General features: G+C 30.2%; 2 protein-coding genes across 5 annotated transcripts in view; one reads left to right on the top strand and one right to left on the bottom strand.

The window, feature by feature from the left end:
* Positions 1-2,337: 2,337 nt before the first annotated feature.
* On the bottom strand, positions 2,338-6,276 carry LOC130451418 (WASH complex subunit 1). 2 transcript variants are annotated; one of them, XM_056790416.1, is made up of 5 exons: positions 5,881-6,276; positions 4,811-5,407; positions 4,363-4,679; positions 2,960-3,211; positions 2,338-2,784 (listed from the first exon to the last, which is right to left on the bottom strand). In XM_056790416.1, exons 2-5 carry the CDS (start codon positions 5,388-5,390, stop codon positions 2,593-2,595), a joined length of 1,341 nt encoding a protein of 446 aa, XP_056646394.1. In that variant the 5' UTR covers positions 5,391-5,407; positions 5,881-6,276; the 3' UTR covers positions 2,338-2,592. The 2 variants fall into 2 exon arrangements, with proteins under 2 accessions (XP_056646394.1, XP_056646393.1); XM_056790415.1 differs by having other exon boundaries at positions 4,811-6,276.
* Positions 6,277-7,592: 1,316 nt separating this feature from the next.
* LOC130450726 (histone-lysine N-methyltransferase, H3 lysine-79 specific) overlaps positions 7,593-20,501 on the top strand; it is a 70,466-nt gene continuing 57,557 nt past the window's right edge. For 2 of the 3 annotated variants that reach the window (XM_056789310.1, XM_056789309.1), the window contains exon 1: positions 7,593-7,864. In XM_056789310.1, coding sequence (XP_056645288.1) covers positions 7,787-7,864 — 78 coding nt within the window. In that variant the 5' untranslated portion in view covers positions 7,593-7,786. The remainder of the gene's footprint in view (positions 7,865-20,501) is intronic. The other variant, XR_008910612.1, reaches the window with a different exon arrangement.

Here is a 20,501-nt window from a genome sequence, read left to right as displayed (position 1 = left end):
TTAATTTTTAATATTGTGATTTTCTACTAAGGAATGGTTGATCTTTTGTTTATGTTACGTTTTATAATATTTACTTATTATGTCTTTATATTTTAACTTGTATCAGTCTTTGTGAATAAAATATTTATATATTCATAACTTAAGTGATAATGTGATCTTTGGGAGTAAATTATTATTACTATCAAAATGTGTTTTATTTAAACTCAAAAAAAGGATAAAATTAAAATAGAAATTTGTTTTAACAAGAAAGATTAGTTTTTACATCTAAAATAGTAAATTATTTAGATCTATTTTATCAATTAAAGCTTTTCCGTTGTTATGAATGTGAACCATTTCGAAAAATTCTTCTATTAGAATTAATTTTTCGTTTTGATATTTCATAGTTCGTTAATGCAGTTTTATTTTTTTTTGTCATATTGACCTTTTAGTCTATTTTCTAAATACTGAAATGTCTGTCCTATGTATGTAATATTACTTCTTTTGTTTTCTGGTGATTTAGATTTTAGTTTAGGAAAATATTTGGATAATGTATTATGTCCTTTATGACTTTTACTAATATCATTTTTAATGAAATAATGTGATAGTTGTTGGGAAAGTCCTTGTACATTATTATGGTAAGGAAAAAAAGTTTTATGTTCTGACGTTAAGTTTCTGTTTTGTTTCTTAATTGATTGTAGTATCTGTTTATTTATCCTTTTCTTGAATATGTTATTTATCATTTTTCCGGATAATTATTTTCTTTTAATGCAGTTTTTGCTTTTTCAATAACTAAGCATCTAATCAGGATCTGATAGTTGGATAGACCTATCAGCCAAACTTATTATCACTGATCTTTTTTGTAACATAGGATGACACAAATTGAAGTTCAAATATCTTTAAGACCAAGTTGGTTTCATGTACCATTCTGTTATTGTTAATTTAATATAATGTGAGATCAAGAGAATTTTATTCGATTTCGATTGTGAATTGAATTTTTTATTTGTTTTGAATTTGATTTTTTGGTATGGCGGTAATAATGGAAAAAGAATGGAATATTTATATCAAGTTTGCTTAGTACAGTTTTCTCAAGATCTTCCATTACTAATTGTTCCATAACATTTGAATGGAAGCTCCGATAGCACAACCATCAATTTGTTTGTATATTCCATTTTCACATTTGAAGTATGTTGTTATAAGTGTGAGTTCTATAGCTTTTATAAATTCGTTTTAAATTATTTCTATGCATTCTTTAGTTTTATCCCATTTTTTAATTATTATATTTTTCACAATTGTAATCGAAATATTTGTATATAAAGAAACCACATCTAACGAAATAAATAAGAGTACATATTCTTTAGGAATTTTTTTTAAATCCCATGTGTTTTGGTATAAAATGTATAATTTTTTTTAAACTGTGACAAAATCATAATTCATGTCCTTCGTGATAGACGTGTCGCTAATTAACATCCGACAGGATATAATTTGTTATCACTTTTGTGAGAGGTTATCTGATTGTTTAGTGACTTCTTTGACTGACTAACGTACTTCTTGTCACAATTTAAACCAGTAATTTCATAAATTATGTTAGGCAATTCGTTTCTAATAAATTTAGTGATAAAAAAAGTAACGAGTTTTCAGTATTCTCATTTTCTATAGTAAATTGTATAAGAGGATCGAAACTATTGAAATAAAATAGTAAATTATCAATTTCATTATATGGAAGGGATAAAATTATATCATCTACATACTTTTTAATGAAAAATCATTTGAAGGATAAAACAGATATTACAAGGTCTAAAACATAATCTGCTAATGTAGGGGATATTGAAGACCTCAATTTGTATTATTAGAAGAAAAATATGTATTGTTAAAAATGAATCCTATTAATTCTAATGGCGTTTGTTTATTAAGTTTGCAATGTTTACTTTTTTATGTTGTGGAGCTGTAAGACATATATTTAAGTTGACATTACTATTACATCTAATCCTAATATGACTTAGCTGTGGTAATAACATATCAAACGTTTTATTTATTTGAAAGGAGTCTTTGATATAATAATCATTGTTAGCCAATTAGTAAAGTTCAATCGGAGTTCTAATTGATGATACAATGGGTCTAGTGGGTAAAGTAGGTTTATGAATTTTTGGAAATTAGCAGAAATGCCATTATTGTTGGTTAATTTCTTTTTAGTTTCTTTGTCAATTCGTTTTTTGTTAAAAACTTTTTTTATTAATATATTACAATTATTAGTTGTTTTGAAATTTGGATCATAAGGAAGTTCTTTATATGATGTATTATTGTCTATTAGTTTTTTTCATCCCACTATGAAAACATAATCTAGCTGACAAAGACTTCGTATTTGTTTTACATATTTATTCACTTGAAACAGATGTGACATTAGAACAAAAACATATACATTAACAAAAATAGTTTAAATTTTAAACAAAACATGAATTACAGTGGAAAAATAATAAAATCAGATTTTACAATGTAAATCCTGGACTTCCTGTTGATTTAACCAACAATACTGAACACACTACACATCACATACAATTTGGATATTTGTCATTTATATTAGGTTTCTGTACAACCTTAATATAATCTCAATTTTTATCAATCCCACTCTTCTTCATCATTTGATGTAGATTCAGGATCAGGTTTTGGTTCAGGTGGAGGAATCATAGATGATATCCGTGATAAAGTGGAATCTGCATCAATAGAAGTATCATGGAGTTGTTTTGCTCCTGAAATTCCTTTTCGTCTCATGAATAATGTGTTGTGTAAATCAGCCATAAAATCATTACCCTGTTCAAGACACATCAATAAGAAACAAATAAGATTACATTAGTATACAAAGTTTTTTAAAGTGTCTGGTCAACAATAATTATTAATTTATATAAAACACAAAGAGTAATTATAGTTCTGTTCTCACAGTTTATGGTATATTTTTAGTAATATATTGCATATATGTATTTATTACCTGAGGTACTTTGGTGGCAACTTCTTGCTCTTTTTTATTTTGAATAGACTTCAGTTTAGCTTTACCACTTCCTCCCGCATTTCTAATAGCTTCCATCAAACTGGATCGAACATCATCCACAGAAGGTAAAGTGACACTACTCACATGATTAGACACGGATTCTGAGGGCTTTTTATGGTCAATATTTGTAATTTCTAATAACTCAGGTTTCGCGACTTCTTTTGAAGGAGAAAGTAGTTTAAGAGGAAGTTCCTATTCAATAAAAACTCAATTAATATCATTTAATACAAACTTCAAGTAATCAAATAATGAAATCATTTATAAAATTATAAGACCATTTAAATGATGTTTATCAATTAATATAATAAATAAATATAATTGTCAAAAATATATTGAATGCTGGAAAAGAAAGTACTTTATTATTGCTGATATATGAAGAAGGAGACCAGACTGTTGCAGGAAAGTGGTGAATCGAACAGAAACAACAATTTACAGATACCCAAGCAGCTTTAAAAACAATAACATAAAAAACAACGGAAGGAAACTTGTAATGAACTGTCACGAGCACTCGTGGATTCGTGACATTAAAGTAAGCTTCTGTTGTGTACTATGAAGTGGAAGGGAATTCTAAAACAGATAGGCTTGCAAAAAGTGGAAAGAGAGGAGAGATAGTTACAGTGCAACCATGGAAATATCAAAAGATGCTATTGACACAGGCCAAACATCAGGATACATGGACAAAAAGAACACAATCCAGAGCGATTTCTCCAAGGATCGATAAAAAAAGATAATAAGATTCATAAAAATAGTCAATCCAAAAGACGCTTAGAGTGATCAATAGACATTATACTGTTGACTCCAAAAATGGGGTATGACACCAGACAACTGTTACAAAGAGTGTAAAAGAAAAGAGATTATCAAGCATCTGCTCCGCCAGTGCCCTACCTTTAGGGAAAAACAAGGTGAAATGCTGCGACACAGTAGATTGTTCTAAAAAAATAGAAGTATTAGAAATAGAGAAAGTACAAACTTATTTGGGTTTGAAATAGTTAAAAACAGGCTATAAAAGGGAAAAAGATGGAAAGGTGGTTGGGTAATTGCCCAAGTTACCAAATTGTGATAAATAAACGGTAACACAAAGGTCCTCATGCCTCTCAATGAACCACGACCAATCTAGGTAGAGGTTGTCTGTATTTAGTACAATAGAGCACCTTATTTATAAAATATATAAATAATACATAAGTGCATTTTCACATGTTGTATGTTCTTTTGAAATTACATATTCAATATGACAATATATGCTTTAATAATCTAGTATTACATGTATCTGTCAAAAGATCTATTTTATTTGAATATTTATAACATAACAACTATGGTGTTTAGATAAGAATAAAAAAACATACCTGGGGTACAGGAGGTAATTTATGATCAGGAATGTCATTATATTCCACACATTCTCCATTTTCTTGAGGAATATTTGGTAGATTATTGCTAGTATCAAAATCTAGCTCTAATATGGACGGAGGTACATCAGCTGAAGGGGCTATACTTGAAGTAAGGTCACTATCATAGTGGAGATCATTTGCTATTCCCGGGAGGTCTGGTAAATCCAACGGTACATCCAAGGCAGGCACTTCTCCAATTTGAGGAGAATAAAAGTAATCTTGCTTTTGAGCTTTTGACAACATTGATCTCTCACTGATAGATTGTGGAGCACCACCTATTTTTAAAATAGTAATTTAAACATGTTTCAACCTTACTCACAGTCACAGAATTTAAATAGATGTAACTTTAGGGACTATTTATTATTGTACATTCTAGTACCAGCAAATATTAGTTGATAGGACTTACCTATCTCTGATATCCGTTCTTCATCTTCCTTAATATACTGTGGAATGTTTGATTCCCCACTAATTACAAAATCTTTATACACATTCTTGCCAGAATTGTACAATAATAAATCATTAACAAACTCGACTCTTTGAGGAGAATGTCCTAGTCCGTCTAACTTAGTATGAGTGTTTTGTTGAATATTAACATGGTAAAACAGTAATTTTTCTAAAGGTCCTTGAGCTGCTGAAGTATTCTTTAATCTAACATTTTGCTTTTCTAAAAGAACTTGGGGTGCATCGTGAAACGCCGAAACATAAGGTTTATTAATATCACTAGCCGGGTACTTACTACTAGAAAATACTTGGGTAGCTTTTTTGGCGCCTCTGAGAGTGTTAATTTTTTTATTGACATTATCCACTCTATGGGATATATCTGATAGTTTAGCCTTATTTGTTTCTAGTCGCCTGCTTATTTGACCAAATATAGCTTCACTGACATTAGTTAAATGATTCAACACTTCTGCTATTTGAATAATAGTTTCATGTTGATATGAATTTTGTGGAATAATTGGGACACTATATTTTGAATCCATTTTCATCAGTTAATAAACATAACCTAAAAATTTATTTACGATTGACATTTAAAACTACAAACTTCATTAGATATTCCCCATATTATGTAACTGAAGTTTTTCTATGCAGTGATAAATAAAAATTTACCCAAAATTTTAAAAATAAGGGGTGACCTAAACTGATGTAAATTCACTAATTTATAATTTTTCAATTAGATTTTTTGAAAATTCTTTTCGAAAGTCTGCAGTATGTTTTAATTTTATTTAAGTATATGGAATCAGACATAAGATGTTTATCACCTTTTTTTATTCAAATTATAGTTTTAAAATTTACTAAGTGAGATGTATAATTTTGTAATGTATTATTTATTGACAATTTAAATTGAGAATGTGCTTAAATTAATTGTAGATATATGGATATTTTTATGTTGATAAATTATGTACTTAGTTAACTCACAACGATTCTTATTAATTTTATCATTATATCGAACTTCGATTTCATTAATTAACAACTTACCAACTGTATATAATACTATTTATTTATTATTTTTTCAAGTTTCACACAATATTGTCCCCCTCGCATCGCTAATAAGGGTAATTTCATGTGAAGTTCCAATGCTATTAATCACATACAGAATGGCCCGTTAATTGATGGTAACAAATAATGAGAAACCGAAGAACTAAATTCACGATAGAATTCAATTCCATGTTCAATTCATCAAATTGGAAATCGTAAAAGAACTTTAAAAACCAACATGAAAACGGATGCAGCTCCATCTTACCCAGAGATTATAATGTTAATTCAATGATTTTCAAGAAAACCTCATATGAATTATGTAATGAAAAAGATAGTGCTTCGTTTTTAACACCTTAACTGCGGTCGCTTAGTTGCTTTTCGGTCTATTATAGATATTAGAGAAATATGTTCCAAGGTTGCTGTTCATTTGGAAAAAATTCTAAATATTCCCTACCACCAAAATCCGTTTGCCAGTACATTCATGTCAATAATTTCTGAACTGGAAAATTCGCTCTAGACGGGGCATTTTACCATAACGATGTTAATCAGAAATTTTTAACCAAAATTTTGCAGTGAACATCCCAATTATTTTCTTTAATTTAAATGTTTACTAAATTTGAAGAATAAACAATGATCATATTATATGTTCACATACTTTCAGCTATTTTGCAATAAACTATGCCTAGCAATCATTTGTTTATACAGATTACGGGAAAGTAAAATTTTACAAAACTCATGTCCTATAAAAAACTAAATTAACGCGTTCATTGAACTCTAGCTAGTAATGCCAAAACATAAAGTTGATGTATACCTACAACGCAAATTGTAACTATAGAGACCTTGGCCTGAAATTGGAAAGGAAAATCTTGACAACAATTATGCCATGTCATTAAGTACAGATGCAAAAACAAAGTACATGATTGCATAGGTTGCATAGTATAATAGGAAATGTAATGTAAGGAGGCCTACGTGCGGAAGATAATATTGATATTCCATGAGCATTCAAACGTCTGGTTACGCTGTTGCCAAGCTTTCGAAATATTTTGTAGCAAAAATTTAATTTATATTTATGAATAAATAAAAAAAATAAATTTTCATATTTGTCTATTCAATCAAGTATTTGAATGGTGGTATGTATGGAATGGTATGGTATTCTTTAAAAGTCAGATTTTTATGCTTTTACTAATACACATCAAATTTCCAATTTTTATACTTCAATTATTACATATCTAATAATTCCAAACAAATAAATATAAAACTGAGTTGCAATCTATGTGGAATCCATAAACACGAACATATATTTCTAAATATAAATTAGACATATCAGAATTACATGTTGAAATCTCTTTATGATGCTGATAATATTCATCTTTTTCAAATAAAATGATAAAGCTGTGATTTGGAAAACTCGTCATTCACAGATGCAAAACCAGAGAAATTATTTTCGAGCTGTGAACAGTGTCTTAATTGGCTGCTTCTTTTTCCACCATTTATTAGATTATCATTACCATTTATACAATATTTCAATGGAAAATGAATAACGCTTCATAGAAATGAATCTGTTGGAGAAACTATATATTTCTCTTTATATATCTTATATTTTTTTACTTCTTTCTATTGCCAAATATTGAAGCTTGGCAGCTTCGCTAGGACAAAAGCCAATGAATTCTGTGTTTTGTCAAAATAAAATAGATATTGAAGAATTTTAGGGTGGTACAACTGTAAATGAAACTGCGCGCGCAAGGTGTACGCTGGTCGCTGAACGATGGCGTGTTTTGCTATGTGAGCTCTATAAACTCCCGTGAAAATGTGTGTTTGAAGTGTTATGTAGTAGAATTAATAGTTCAAATGGTGAAGATTTTAAGTGACGATTTTTCATTTAGCTAACATCACTTAATTTGGGATAATGGAGTTGAAACTACATTCTCCCGCTGGGGCTGAACCCGTATTATATACCTGGCCGTTAACCTCTGGTCGTGGAAACGTAAGTTAATATAATTGGTTAATTTTTTCTAAAACCCAAACGACATGATTATGGAAATGTTTAGAATGCAAACATATTTTGATACGACATAAGAAACGCTTCAATCTTATTGATAAAATTACTGTAAATGAAAGTTTCAACGGTACCTACTTCATTTCTATTTATTTTCATAACAAAAATTGAATAGAACGTTAGCCGTTACACCGTAGTATTTTCTATTAAAATCCTCGTCCCAATTAAACTTTTGTTTGCTACGTGGGAGGCTGATATTGTATTTAATAGTGATTATTTTTAATTTTTAGCAGGTTCATTTAAAAATAACGTATATATTTAGTGGCACTTATCCACAAAAAATATATTCTAAAAATAATGTTCGAAACGTGGGAGATTCTATATTTCCTGCAACATTTCAGTATAAATATTTATAAATTTGCCCTTCAATTATACATTGTAGAATCATGCCAAATTTAAATCAATCTACGGCCGAAAAAACGTTTTCAAATTTAAATTGTGAACTAACTGAATATTATCGATTTCATTTTCCTTGTCAAAATTTGATATATGTTCAATTGAAATTTCAACTATGACCATAACTATAATATTTGATAAGGTACATTTTTAAAGTGACCTTGGACCTTCTGTTTGTTATCTAGAGATAAGGTTCACTTATTCCAGTTATTACATATTATTTCTTTTCATCAATGTTGTCTAGTGATTATTTTTCTATATTTAGTGTCCCTGTGCAAATTGTTTCATATTTTGTTTTTCAATTAATTTTGTAAATAATATATAGATGTTTTCTATAATGTTTTTTCTTAGTGAATCTACAGAATTAAATTTATGAATATCTAAAACTTACAATCATCTAACGTTCTTGGCCTATATATTATTCATTTTAAGGGGACTAGGAACTATTTTTTCGAAAGCACAAGCTTACATAAGTCAACCAGTTAAGTGTTAGATAATAGATGATAATTCATCATTCTCAGGGCAAGATCAATTGATTACAGCAGTATAAGTCAACTGGGCTCAACTGATAATAAGCTGCTATCTATGAGCAACAAGTAAATCTCCAAAAATTCCTGTCAACGTTAATTGATGGTCAACCCAACATTGTCGTGGCTTAATAAAATAGTTATAGAAGCATAATTCAACTGGATCAAACTGATAATTTGTTACTAATCATAGACAATATGTCTGTTACGAACAATTTATGTCAGCACTAATTGATAGTTAATATAACAGATGAGTTAGATCCTATCATATTTTAATAAATAATGAAACAGGAATTGTACAAAGTCGACAGCAAAGGGCCCATTCCAGTAAGCAGTGCTTTGGAAGAATGTGAAATAAAACAGATTAAGTACAGTATATTATAAAAATTTATCTAGATGTGATTATGCTGAATTTACTGTTACCTAGCATTAATATAAATATAATATAATATTAATATACCATTAATATAAAAACACTACTTGACTTCTATGAGCTTGTGTTTATCCATTAATGGCTCCTAGTAATACTCACATTTAGTAAATGAGTGTTTTTTTATTTTCCTAAAATTTCAGAATTTTTGAGTTTTTTCTCAACTCATTACAGACAAATATAAATTACTTATTCTTGCTCTTGTTGATAATTTATGACACATAACTTAATTATGAACTGACATTGTTTTTTCAATTAAGTTGCTGGAGCAACACAATCAATTTTACTGTAAGAAGTTAGCAACAAAAAGTGCAAATTTTTTCTCCTATCCATATGCAATTCCTAATATTTAACAATGCCAGCTTAAAAAACGTTTGGTTGTTGTCTATATATACACTTCTTAAAAAACCAATGTTATTTTCTCTATTGTTGTTAAGAAAATAATTGTACTATTAATAATTTTTTGAGTCTGATAATGATTTGAATTATAATCAAACTAAACCATTGAACTGAATAAAAAAAAATGAAAATTTTGTGTTACAAACTTTTATATATAGAATTAGGTTATCTAATGTAAATATTCTATCCACTCTGTTTCCATAAAATTTAAAATAGATATTATGCTCTTACTATTCACTTTCACAATCAATAAATTTTTTGTTTTACAATAAGAAACAGTAAATTTAGACTGAGGTTATTGGGTCTTTTTTGTTGCATTAAATTAGATATTTTATATTTATTATCATGATCAATTCTTTTCAGTTTGTAGTGAATTTTTTAATAGCTGACTTACTTCATTTATAAAAGTGTGCTCATGTAATTACTTGTAGAAAGAAGTTCATCAATTTATGCATATATATATATATATATATATATATATATATATATATACATTAGTTATAGTTTCATTATAACTAGAGAGCACTTGTATTAGTCTGCAAAAATTAACATTGAAATTTGTATAGGGAGTCGCCTGTGTAGTGATGTTTCAAGCTTCTAAGTTGCACTAATTCTGTTAAGGCCCATAACAAAGGGGTTTGGATTGGCTTATAGACTTGTTTAATTTCTTTTTTCTGTTGATACTTTGAGATCTCCTGAAATTATGTTGTATAGTACAAAATGATGGTTCATGGGAGATACTTAAACCTCAACATTTTAGCTTGAAACCTTTTTAGTATTTCCAAATCCACTATACAAATGAATGTCAAGATATTTCATCTTCTCTTGGATTTGGATATTATTAACTCTTACTAGGGGCAAGTGTTTTTACAATATATGAAAGTCACATGTATGAATTATAATCAAAGGAAATTATTCTTCATCTTTGTAAATCAGGTAACAATATTGTCAAAAGCTTGATTAATATCGAGAAACAGTAAAACAATATTTCTTTTCTCCAGAATCTAGTTGGACTCTTAACTATTCTATGAAATTTCTTAAATGTGGAGTATTGTGTTCTAAAATGAAATTGGGAGTTAGAGATTATCAGGAGTTTCTATATAAATGGTTTTAATTTCTTTTTTAATACCAATTCATATAGCTTGGACATTGGTAGCATATCCACCCACGAATAAAATCCATAGGCTTATAGCTAAATAAATAGAATACATAGGCTTATGGCCTATGAATTTTAGCCATTAGAAAGATTAATTAGTTTTCGGTTAAAAATGTTGTTTCAGTCTCAGTCTTTAGCTGGGTCGTTTACATGGAATTTTGCTGTTATTTAGTCATAACTTGGTGACCTTGAAACTGTTGGTTGATCTGGAAAATCTGTGACTGTTTTTTAAAAGTAGTTACAATGAAAAGAATAATTTGTGTATTTTAAAAAAATTTCATGAAATATGACAATTTTTGATTTGATAATAAATCATTTTCCAAATAAATGTCTTTGGTTTTTTTAGTATGTTGATTCATAGACCAGATTTGATATTTCAAGTGTAATTTTTAATAAATATTGAGTTAGAATGTCAAGTAAATAAAAACTTATACAGTGCAAATGAAATATAATGAAATTAAACAAATCATCCAATTTTATGGAACTATTAGTACCAAATATCCAATAAAAGCACGTATACTTACCTCAAACAGAGTTTTCCAACTACAGCTCTACAATATTTGTATTTGGTGAAGATACGTTCAAATTACAGATGTACAAAAATCCAGCTACAATATCCACTAAGGCTACAGGGACACAAATCAAAATCAGCCCAAGTGATCCACACAAGAAAACCCACTGGCCACCAGTTTTCCCAAATGTCATATAAATACCACCATCCAAAATATTAAAAGTACTTAAAGCTCATATGAGAAGAAAGAAATTACCTTAGAATTGAGAGCATGTCTACTTCACATGAAAGTTAAATTAATACTCGCAATCAAGCTTGTGCTATATAAAATCATTAGATTCATTTGAATATACAGAATTGGGCAAAAATTCAAATGATATAATTTGTATAATGCGCCACAACATTACATAATGATTTCAAAGTTTCATATGTAAAGGAAAAATCCAGAAATATAACAAGAATTAAAACCAGAATGGAACTGTCCAAAGAAGTACAGATTATGAAGGGGATAAGTCAGGGAGATGACCTTAATCCTACAATATTTAATACTGTCATGGAAATAATTATAAAAAGTGTTAAAAATATCAATCCAGGTAACAGAATGGAAAAATGTTTATTACAAGTGTTATATAGATGATGGAGAACCAGTGGCAAAAAATAAAAATGACCTACAGCACCTACATATAGGATGAAGACAACAGGCTGTGAGTATTTCAATGGTCATAGCCAAGATCCAATTATATGTAAACTAGCTGTCGACAACATCATAATACAAAATAAAATGAAATTAAATTATGTTTGTAGTAGCAAAATCAAAATCAACAAATATTGATTCTGATTACTATAGAAATTGTTTTCAATTTTCATTGGTTAGATTAGGAATAACGTTGAATTTTTATAGGTTAGATTGTTGTGAATGACGTTGAATATTGTTCTGTTAGTTCATTAATGACTTTAAATTTTTATAGGCTAGGTCGTTATGAATGTAGCTGAATATTTATTGGTTCGATTATAAATGACATTACATTTAATATGTTAGGTCGTCATGAGTGGAGTTGAATTTCATAGGTTAAGTGAGATTGGTTGGTTGTCAATGGCCTTGAATTTTTTGAGATAGAATTTGTTTTTTCAAAATCTAAAAATCTAAGAAATATGCATAGGTTACACTAAGTTTATTTAAATCTGTTTTCTTATTAATGCATTGATAATTTGAAGCTATATATGTTGTTTCTAAGGAAAGACGTTGTTTGTAGTTTCTCTCTGTTGTTAAAACTTTGACGGATTCATAATTCATATTTTGTCCAGAATACCTGTCAAGATATAATTTGCTATCGCTTTTGTGGGAGGTTATCCGATTGATGAGTGACTTCTTCGAGGGACCAATGTACTTCTTGTCACAATTTACATAAATATTTGAAAGAGCAGAATATATTAAAGTTAGTACACTTGGTTGTTTAATTTTACCACATTCCCATCTAGAATTGTTTAGTTAGCCAATTTTGTATATGCTATTGTCTTCTTCATTGTGGCTTTTACTAATCGTATCAACTTTCCGTTTATGATAACATATAGTATTCATTCAAGTGACAGTGTACCATCACCTAAGTTCCTCATAGATGGATGTGTACCAGTCTTCATGGACCCTGTGATACACGTCAGTCTCTGAACCTTGCTCAAATGTTGCTTGGTCGACTATTGCTTAAGTTTTCTCTGCCCGATGATTACTCCATAGATTATTATTCATGTTGTACATCGATCAGGATACATCCTCACTTCTTACTTGCTATTCTTCTGTACACCATTATGGCTTTCTTGTAGATATTCTTGACGTGCTTATCCCGCAGAAGTCTGTTATTCAGGGTATTTCCCAGATATTATACTTGTTCTGGAATAATTTATATTCCTCCTAGTACCTACAAAGTGTAAATCGTAGGTTTTTGTAAATAGAAACCTTGATTGTATGAACAAATTTTCGAAAAACTTATTTAATATTAGATGAAACGCTAATTGTTTCTTGAGAAAAGCATGCCAAGAATCTGTATGTGTCAGAGTGTGTGATTCACATTTATGTTTAAATAACTCTACGCATCTATTTTAAGTTTCTATACATAAATTGTGCAATGAAGGACATCTCACTGGCAAACTACCAAAAACTACACGTGACGAACTTAGATTGCGGCTAACGACAGGTAGGCATTTACTACATTTCGATTCTCCGGAACTTCCGAATTACTAGGAAATTAACATTACACGGGTTTTCCAATTATATTTCAGATTAACAAATAACTTGGATTCAACATTTTTATTGATCTGTGAGAATATTCTACAAAGTGAGTTTTAAATTTTGAGCGCCTCAGTTATCTCAGAAACAGTTTCGATCATTTTTATAGATTTTGAAACTGTAATAAGGCCGATATTAAGGCGGGATTTACATTGTCGTCAGATCTTTTTTATTTTGAAAATATTATGAACTCTGGTATTCTAGATACATTGTTCTATATTTTTCTATTCTGTATATTTCTGATGAAATGTTCCTTAAATATTATGGCTTCATGTCACTAAGGATAACAGATCAATATGAGTAGACAGAAAAAACAATAAGCGGAAAATGAAGTGCTTATTAAGTGGCACATTACAAAATTCTCCGCTGTGCACGTTTTTGAGGAATTGGCAATTGAGCAATGAAAATTAAATGTTCAAAGTCAATAAACAATGAAGGAGAATGCTTTCATAATAAAATGCTCCGTTGTTCAATGATAGGAAAAATTTTTTCTATTCTTCCATGGCTTTGGCGACGTTCACGCCTGTTTTATAAGAGAAAAAAGACGTCGAAAAAATGTCTTTTCGATTTTTCTTAACAGAACACTATCACTAAATTATTTATTGTGCAGCATTCAATTAGCATTATTCGAGCACTTAACTGTTCAGACTCTAACGAGGCCACACGAGTCTGTACTTAATTCCTTGCCAATAATAGTGTTCTGAAGAGAAAAATCTGGAAAAGTAATTTTTTCTTGACGTCTCCGAAAAATTCATCTAGTCGGCAGCATTTAATTAGTATTAGTCGAGCACTTTGTTATTTAGTACCCACCCTTTTAATCTTCGAAAAGAGGCGTGAACGTTGCCAATTCCATGCAAGAATAGGAAAAACTTTATTCTGAAGATAGGAAAACAGCCAATTTCTCAAAAACTTGCACAGCGGAAAATTTCGTAATAAGTCGCTTAATTAACACATAATTTTCCGCTTATTATATATATTCAAAAAACTTTTAATTATTTCTTTAGGTAAATTTGTAAAAAAATTATAAATAAAATTGTTGCAGTGAACAATTTCCGCATTATAGGAGAAAACCTTCAATAACTGAAAACAAGTCTTTAGATGTGGCAGTCTTTTTCAACATGGCATAAAAGTTGAAAAAAGTGCCACATCTGAGTTATAAGGAACATTTAAGACAGTTACAGCGGATGATTGGAATGATTTCTGTTTACTACATTACAAGCCATGCGATTTTAAAAACTTTCAAGTACACTTTGTAAAAACATCTCAATTTTTCTCATCTCTGTGGTAATCGTATCTATCTATCTAAAAATTATTGGTTGGGGTATTGTTAAAGTATGAAATCCAAATGAAGAAATTTCTAAATTATAACGCGTTTGAAAATACTTGGGTTTGGAAATATCTTAGCCAACTCAGGTATAAACTATATTGTTTTGAAGCAACAGTGGTGATTTCTACTGAAAGACATCTAAAACGATTTATTAATACAAAATCCATCTACAACTAATCCACTCATCTATCATTTTTACTCCAGTTCCGGTTAAGCCCTTCATCTTACTCTAGCTTTTTTATTATATGTACATTCTTACCTCGAGTACATGTTCTATTTCTTTATTTGTTCTATTTCTATATACGTAATTTTCCTTTTTCAGCTCCTTAATGGTACCCATATTTTTCTTTGTATTCTCAACATCAATTAGGCTTCTTTCTTTGTCTTTGTAGCGTATGTCATGATGGGTCTTATTAATGTTCTATGTAATTCAAATTTTATTTTTACTACCATTTTATTCCCTTCAACGTTTTTCTATTTGCACCAAGTTTTCTATTAGCTGACCGCATTTTTTCTCTTACTTTTTCATCTATTCTATTTCCATCATTCATTATATTACACTTAGGTACTTTAATTTCTTTACCACTTCCAACTCACATCTACTAAGTTTTACTTTATCTTTTCTTTCTTCTCTCTTAGGTAAATTCTTATATGCTTGACCAGCTAGACCATTCAAGTTTCCTTCTCTGAAGAATGGACCGATTAGTTTGTCGTTAATTATTCCATCTCATATACGAGGATGTATTTATATCTAGTTAGCCGCCTAGACCAGTTCCATGCATAAACAAAATATTGCGTTACCATAGCAACGAACAATAACTTATTAGAAGTGTCAGCGTAAAATTTAAAGTCAAAAAAGTAAACCAGAGTTACGCAGTAAATTAAAAGAAAAAATATGTCCATCGAAATTGTGAAAATCGAAAAATTCGAGTATCGAGCCATCATCAAGTACCTGTATATAAAAGGGTTAAGATGTAAGTAGATTTTGCTGTGGATGAGACTTGGGTACATTTCTACTATCCAGAAACAAAGCAACAATCGATGGAATGGCGACACTCTGGTTCTCCAAGACCTAAGAAGTTTCGTGTCCAGAAATCTGCTGGAAAAGTTAATGCTTCAGTTTTTGGGATTGCCATGATTGATTTTTTGGATAAAGGTAGAACAACAACTGGAGATCACTATTCGACATTACTGACCACTCTACGGGAAAAATTGAAGAGAAAAGATGAAGAAAGCTATCCAAAGGTATTTTGTTTTTGCCCTGCACACAAATCTCATCTTGCTCTCTATCACTATTTCTTTCCTCATCTGAAAAAAAGTTTAATAGTTCTTAAATTTTTTTCCAACGAGGAGGTAATAAAAGCTGTGGAGGTCTGGTTTGCAGAGCAAGAAGAAAATTTTTTTTTGAAAGGTCTAGAGACGTTGCAGGTTCGCTGTAATAAATGTATCCAATTGAGAGGAGAATATGTTGAGTAATAAAATATTTTGTCATTGAAATTTTGTTTGGTTTTATAGTAGGCTGAGAATTTTTCAATATATCCTCGTACTGATGTTTTTTGGTTATGGAATATGGGCTTCTCTTATTCAACGAGAGTTGTTAGTGTTGCATTATCAGTAGATATCTACAATTATTTCGATTTAAGTTATGTCAGCAAACTCTCCACTTTATAAAAATCATCATCCGATTGGAATTTATTTCCATGTAAAATTTTTATTACAGAAAATTTGCCGGATATATCCCTGGTACTAAAGTGGGAATCGTCTTCTAACTTAACACAAACATCTAAACATTCATTCCTATTTATTTCAGTTTTTTAACGCCCCTGTTTTAGATAATTCTTTTATAACAACAACGGTTAATTTGTTATGTGATTTCGATTAGGATATATATTATTTTTGATCCTACACGTTTCCTTCTGATATCTATATACGTTGCCATATACTAAAGGCCGCTTGCCATGATGCAATATAACGTGCTTTGCAATGTTTCATGTACAAGTTGCAATTCTAGGATGACATCTAGTTACTTTTGGCGTAACAACCAGCCTGTCCATCAGACTCAAAAAGCAAAGCAGCAGCAGATATAATTATTGCTAGTTATTTACATACCATTTTTTTCTTGTTTACATCACTTTGCTTTTTAATTTTCATTTTTAAACTGGTTACAAAATATTAGGTCAAATTTTTGGTTAGGAATTTACTTATGGAGTTTTTGTAAGTGGCAGCTATGATGCAGATAAGAGACTTGCATAATATCAAGCGACGTGCAATATTTTGACTTTGGAAGAAATTGCGTGGGTCAAGTGCTGTATATTATTTTCTTATTTAGATAAGTCAGATTGTCACATTTAGCTAAGTCAAAAGCGAAATCTAAGAAAAATTCTATTGAATATATATTTTCCAATTCATCATAATTTAAATTGAATCATACTACCGACAAGTGACTTCTGTTCGATGCCATTCAAAATAATGATACAAGTGTAGATACTCAAGGTTTGTTAAAAATAATGTATAAATAAAACAGTACAGCTGTCTTGTTTACTTCCAACATCTGCTTTTCAATAGTTATATAATGTGTACTATTTAGTGATTAGGTAATGAACTGAACTCAAAAGACTGGAGGTGATAATTAATAGATAATTTGAATTCTAGTGCCACCTATTGAAAAAATAATCATTTATTTCCAGGCAGGGACCGCCGGAGATTGAGGCAAATGTTGATGTAAATTTGTGGATTTGATATGTCACTTTGTATAATAATATATAATAAAATGCGCCAAAAAGACAATGTAACAATACGCATGCCCTTCGCGAAATAACACATCCTGTCGATAACTGCGCACACTAACGAATTTGTGAAGACTTACTGCCGAAACCCATTTCCCACAGAGGTCTCTCGTACGGGTATATAAAATAGGCTTGATAATTCTTGGACAAACCTCGTAGATTTATCATTTCCGAAATTCTTGGTTGTTCTGTCCATTCAAAATTCTTGGCCTCAATCTTCAACTTTGATTATTCTATTGAAACATTTGCGGAACCAGAAAATAGTCTGTTAACTACTCAATGTTTTACTAGCGTTACATTACAACGTGATGATTTTTACTGGGAGGTTCAATGAATTTGCCACCAGCATCAGGTTTATAATAATTAAACCACCAGGTATGGGTTAGTGAAACACAAAATAATTTGCAAATTAAGTTCCGGTAATCATGTTAAGCTTAAAGGGTCGTTCATGTGACGCGATGTACTATGCTAGTCGTCGAACCTACACGTTGGCGAACCTGCTAGTCATAGTAAGAAGCTAGCTAACAAGTGGAGACTATCTACAACGTCTTGTTTTTGAAATGTTTGTTCTCTTGAAAAATGAAGTGACGTGAATATATTTAAATATAAGAGACAAAGATTATTGCAATGCAAAAATCTCTTTGTTAAATTGAAGAAAGGAATGAGAAATGTGAATGAATTGCAAAAGAATTATTCCAGTGGTCGATAAGACAAATTAAGATTGTCTCAGAGAATCTGATACTCTGATACCAGTCGATTAGTTTCGGCTTGAGGAAGGGGTGGATTCTAGTTATAGTTGATGGAAGGGCGCCGGAGTTGTTTTGGCAAACATCTAATTCTTTAAGTTAAATCCACATTCAATCAACGGATTCAATTTTAATGACAAAAGTTTCCTCCTTATAGTGTTAAAATTTTTTTGGACAAAATTTTTCTGTAAATTAAAAAAAATTTATGACCACTATTTAGCTTTAGCTGGCTACGCTATCGATTCATTGAAAAGGCCTAGATTACAAAATAAATGAAAAAACTATGCAAATTTGGCGCATACATTATGCTCAAACCAAATTTCTAGTTTGTTTTTTTTTAATCTTTAATAATTTGTTTTTTGTGCTCTAAAAATATTGCTTTTTTTATTTACATCTCGTAGCAGGTGTTTACTACTCTCAGCTGATAAATTCTGTACATTGTTATCGTTTCATTGACTCGAGTGGTGTTACTAAACGTTTTTATAAATGTATTCAAATAACCGGTTTAGCAAATCAAATATTTTGACGTTTTATTTTAAATTGAAATGTGAAAGTGAATTTTCAACTAAAAACGTGCATAAAGACCTTCAAGGTTGTTTTTTAACCTGGAGAGGATCTGCAACAACTCAGACTCTTATTTTTAAAACTAGCCAAGATCAAGGTCATAAACCCAAGCTACGGTTTGTAATAATTGAACCTCTTTCTAACTAGGTACTTCATTTTTAATTCTTAAACGACTGGCCACTTGCCCCTTGAAACGATTTAGTTTCAGTTTCTCTGCGAAAATAATTTGTTTTAATCCAAACGAAATTTTAATTAAATAGTTTTCATAGTACAGATTTCATCAAAGGACTTAAATCAACTTATTTACTCTTTTAACAGTGGAGAACTAGAACAGGCCTGTATCAATGCTTTTTTACTTTTAGTATTTGTGAGATTCTTCACCAAAAAGTACTGCGTAGACGAAAAAACAAACTATTTCAAGAGAAAGCTTTTGTATGAAACATACATATTCGTTAAACGCATGATTTGATCGTTGAGAAAAAACCTTAGACACGTTTATTTTATGTTTCAGTTGCGAATATTTTCTTAATTTCTTCGTCTTTTTTAAAAGAAATACTATATTTATAATGAAAAATATTCCCAATAACTTTGGAGGCATTTCTAAAAAAATTTTTCAAATGTTAACTCAATTAAAAGCGTCAAGAGCTTGTATTTGATCAAGATTCTACACCATCGATAAAAGATTATGAACATTCTTAACGGTTTGAAACTGCAGAATTAGAGTATACCATAGCTGGATCTGATCATCCTAGTAATTTCTCCAAAGAATTGCGAAATACTAAGTTTAAAAAAGCTTTAGTTGATTTTTGATGTTGATTTCACATTGGACCAAAATTTTTTCATGACAACATGAGATTTGTGTGCAGGGGCGTTCTCCTACAAAAACAAAACACCGTTGGATAGCTTTCAGCGTCTTTTGTCTCCAATTTTTACCCATAGAGTTGTAAGTAATATCGAATAGTAATTTCCAGTTATTGTTCTACCCTTAACCAAAAAACCAATCATGATTATACTCCATGGCAATCCCAAAAAACTGAGCCAAGAACTTTTCCAGCAGATTTTTGGACACGAAACTTCTTAGGTCTTGGAGAACCAGAGTGTCGCCATTCCATCGATTGTTGCTTTGTTTCTGGATAGTAGAAATGTACCCAAGTCTCATCCACAGCAACAATTCGGTTTAAGAAGTCTACATCGCTTTCAAATCGAGCACAGATCGAACGCGATGCTTCTACCCTTGCACGCTTTTGGTCAACATTCAAACATTTAGGGATCCATTTTGCAGCAATTTTCTCATGTCCAAATTGACGTGAACTATGTGATGAACACGTCTGATAAAATCATGTCATGAACTGCATAGATATTTTCGGGGACTGACACAGAAACTGGCCTTCCCGATCGGTCATCATCTTCAATGGTAAATTTACCTCTTTTGAAGCTTGCAG

This window comes from Diorhabda sublineata, chromosome X, assembly GCF_026230105.1.
Source record: "Diorhabda sublineata isolate icDioSubl1.1 chromosome X, icDioSubl1.1, whole genome shotgun sequence".
Lineage (NCBI taxonomy): Eukaryota > Metazoa > Arthropoda > Insecta > Coleoptera > Chrysomelidae > Diorhabda > Diorhabda sublineata.
Note: the sequence above shows the minus strand (reverse complement) of the source record. Positions and strands in the feature narration are given on the sequence as shown.

Coding starts and splice junctions, on each gene's coding strand:
- LOC130451418 (XM_056790415.1), bottom strand. CDS start 5,390: ATGAAAATGGATTCAAAATATAGTGTCCCAATTATTCCACAAAATTCA. Junction 4,680..4,810: donor AGAACGGATATCAGAGATAG/GTAAGTCCTATC, acceptor TTTTAAAAATAG/GTGGTGCTCCACAATCTATC. Junction 2,785..2,959: donor TTGCCACCAAAGTACCTCAG/GTAATAAATACA, acceptor TGTCTTGAACAG/GGTAATGATTTTATGGCTGA.